Here is a 1,429-nt window from a genome sequence, read left to right as displayed (position 1 = left end):
TCTCTGCAGCCCACAGGCAAGTGCTCTATCCACTGAGCAAACTAGCCAGGGTGTGATGGGCTTTGGGGCGGCCTGGCACCCTGTCCTCCCCCTCCTTCTGCACCCCCGTGCAGACCCTTTGCTGACACAGGCGGAGAAAGCGAGTCTGAGTCTAAATTCTAAACAGTGTCAGCAGGGTGAGGTCTGGCTGGGCGGGTGCTGCCCCCCCTTTTCCTGAACGGGGCCAGCTGGCTCCATCGGGGCCGAGGGCAGGGGCACCGGCCAGCCCGCCTGGGCCTGGGCATCACTGGGCTGTGGCCCCACAGGACTCTCCCAGCAACAAGCTGCTCTACGCCAAGGAGATCTCTACCTACAAGAAGATGGTGGAGGAGTGAGTGACCGCCCCCTCGGCCCCCACCCGGGGGTTTCTGGGGGGAGGAGCACCCTGGTGGGCAGCGTTGGGTCCGGCCTTTGGGACCCACTGTGCCCCCCGCCCTCCCCCACAGTTACTACAAGGGGATCAGACAGATGGTGCAGGTCAGCGACCAGGACATGAACACACACCTGGCGGAGATTTCCCGGGTAAGGGGCGCAGGGGAGGTGTGTCGTGCCCGCGGGAGGGAGGCGGAGGGTGAGCCAGGTGGGCTGGCACCTCTGTGTGACCGACCAGGCATGTGTGCGCTGGGGGTGGCGTCAGCTCTGAGCCAGCCGCGTGGGCCACGCCCCTGCATGGATGCGTCTGTGTGTGGCTGCCCGTGTCTGAGGGCTGTGAGGCTGTGGCCCTTCTGTCTGCCTGTGCCACCTGCTTGCTCCCCTGGGTCACACGCCCCCTCCCCCAGGCGCACACGGACTCCCTGAACACCCTCGTGGCCCTGCACCAGCTCTACCAGTACACGCAGAAGTACTACGACGAGGTAGGAGGTTCCGCCCGCCCCCGGTCGGGGGGAGGCGCCTGGGCAGGCAGCCTGCTCCCCGCCTGGGGGCTGACCGGAGCCTCCCTCAGATCATCAACGCCCTGGAGGAGGACCCTGCCGCCCAGAAGATGCAGCTGGCCTACCGCCTGCAGCAGATCGCCGCGGCCCTCGAGAACAAGGTCACCGACCTCTGACCTCTGACCTCCGGCACCACGACCCGAGGCACAGGTGTGTGATGCCCAGTGCCGGCACTGGGCGGCGCCTGGGGAAGGAAGCCGAAGCGCCTGGGGGCTGACCGGAGCCTCCCTCAGATCATCAACGCCCTGGAGGAGGACCCTGCCGCCCAGAAGATGCAGCTGGCCTACCGCCTGCAGCAGATCGCCGCGGCCCTCGAGAACAAGGTCACCGACCTCTGACCTCTGACCTCCGGCACCACGACCCGAGGCACAGGTGTGTGATGCCCAGTGCCGGCACTGGGCGGCGCCTGGGGAAGGAAGCCGAAGCCAGCAATGGGCCAGCCCTCCTCGCTCGCCGGT

The 1,429-nt window shown here is 67.3% G+C and overlaps 1 protein-coding gene across 1 annotated transcript in view; it reads left to right on the top strand.

Moving 5' to 3' along the window:
* Positions 1-1,429, top strand: part of PLXNB2 (plexin B2) — a 61,180-nt gene that overhangs the window by 40,365 nt on the left and 19,386 nt on the right. Inside the window, exons 32-38 of the mRNA XM_015568718.1 lie at positions 114-139; positions 306-370; positions 486-561; positions 819-893; positions 983-1,072; positions 1,205-1,294; positions 1,387-1,427. Of these exons, the coding sequence (XP_015424204.1) occupies positions 114-139; positions 306-370; positions 486-561; positions 819-893; positions 983-1,072; positions 1,205-1,294; positions 1,387-1,427 (463 nt within the window). The remainder of the gene's footprint in view (positions 1-113; positions 140-305; positions 371-485; positions 562-818; positions 894-982; positions 1,073-1,204; positions 1,295-1,386; positions 1,428-1,429) is intronic.

This window comes from Myotis davidii, unplaced genomic scaffold, assembly GCF_000327345.1.
Source record: "Myotis davidii unplaced genomic scaffold, ASM32734v1 scaffold845, whole genome shotgun sequence".
Taxonomy (NCBI): Eukaryota; Metazoa; Chordata; class Mammalia; order Chiroptera; family Vespertilionidae; genus Myotis; species Myotis davidii.
Note: the sequence above shows the minus strand (reverse complement) of the source record. Positions and strands in the feature narration are given on the sequence as shown.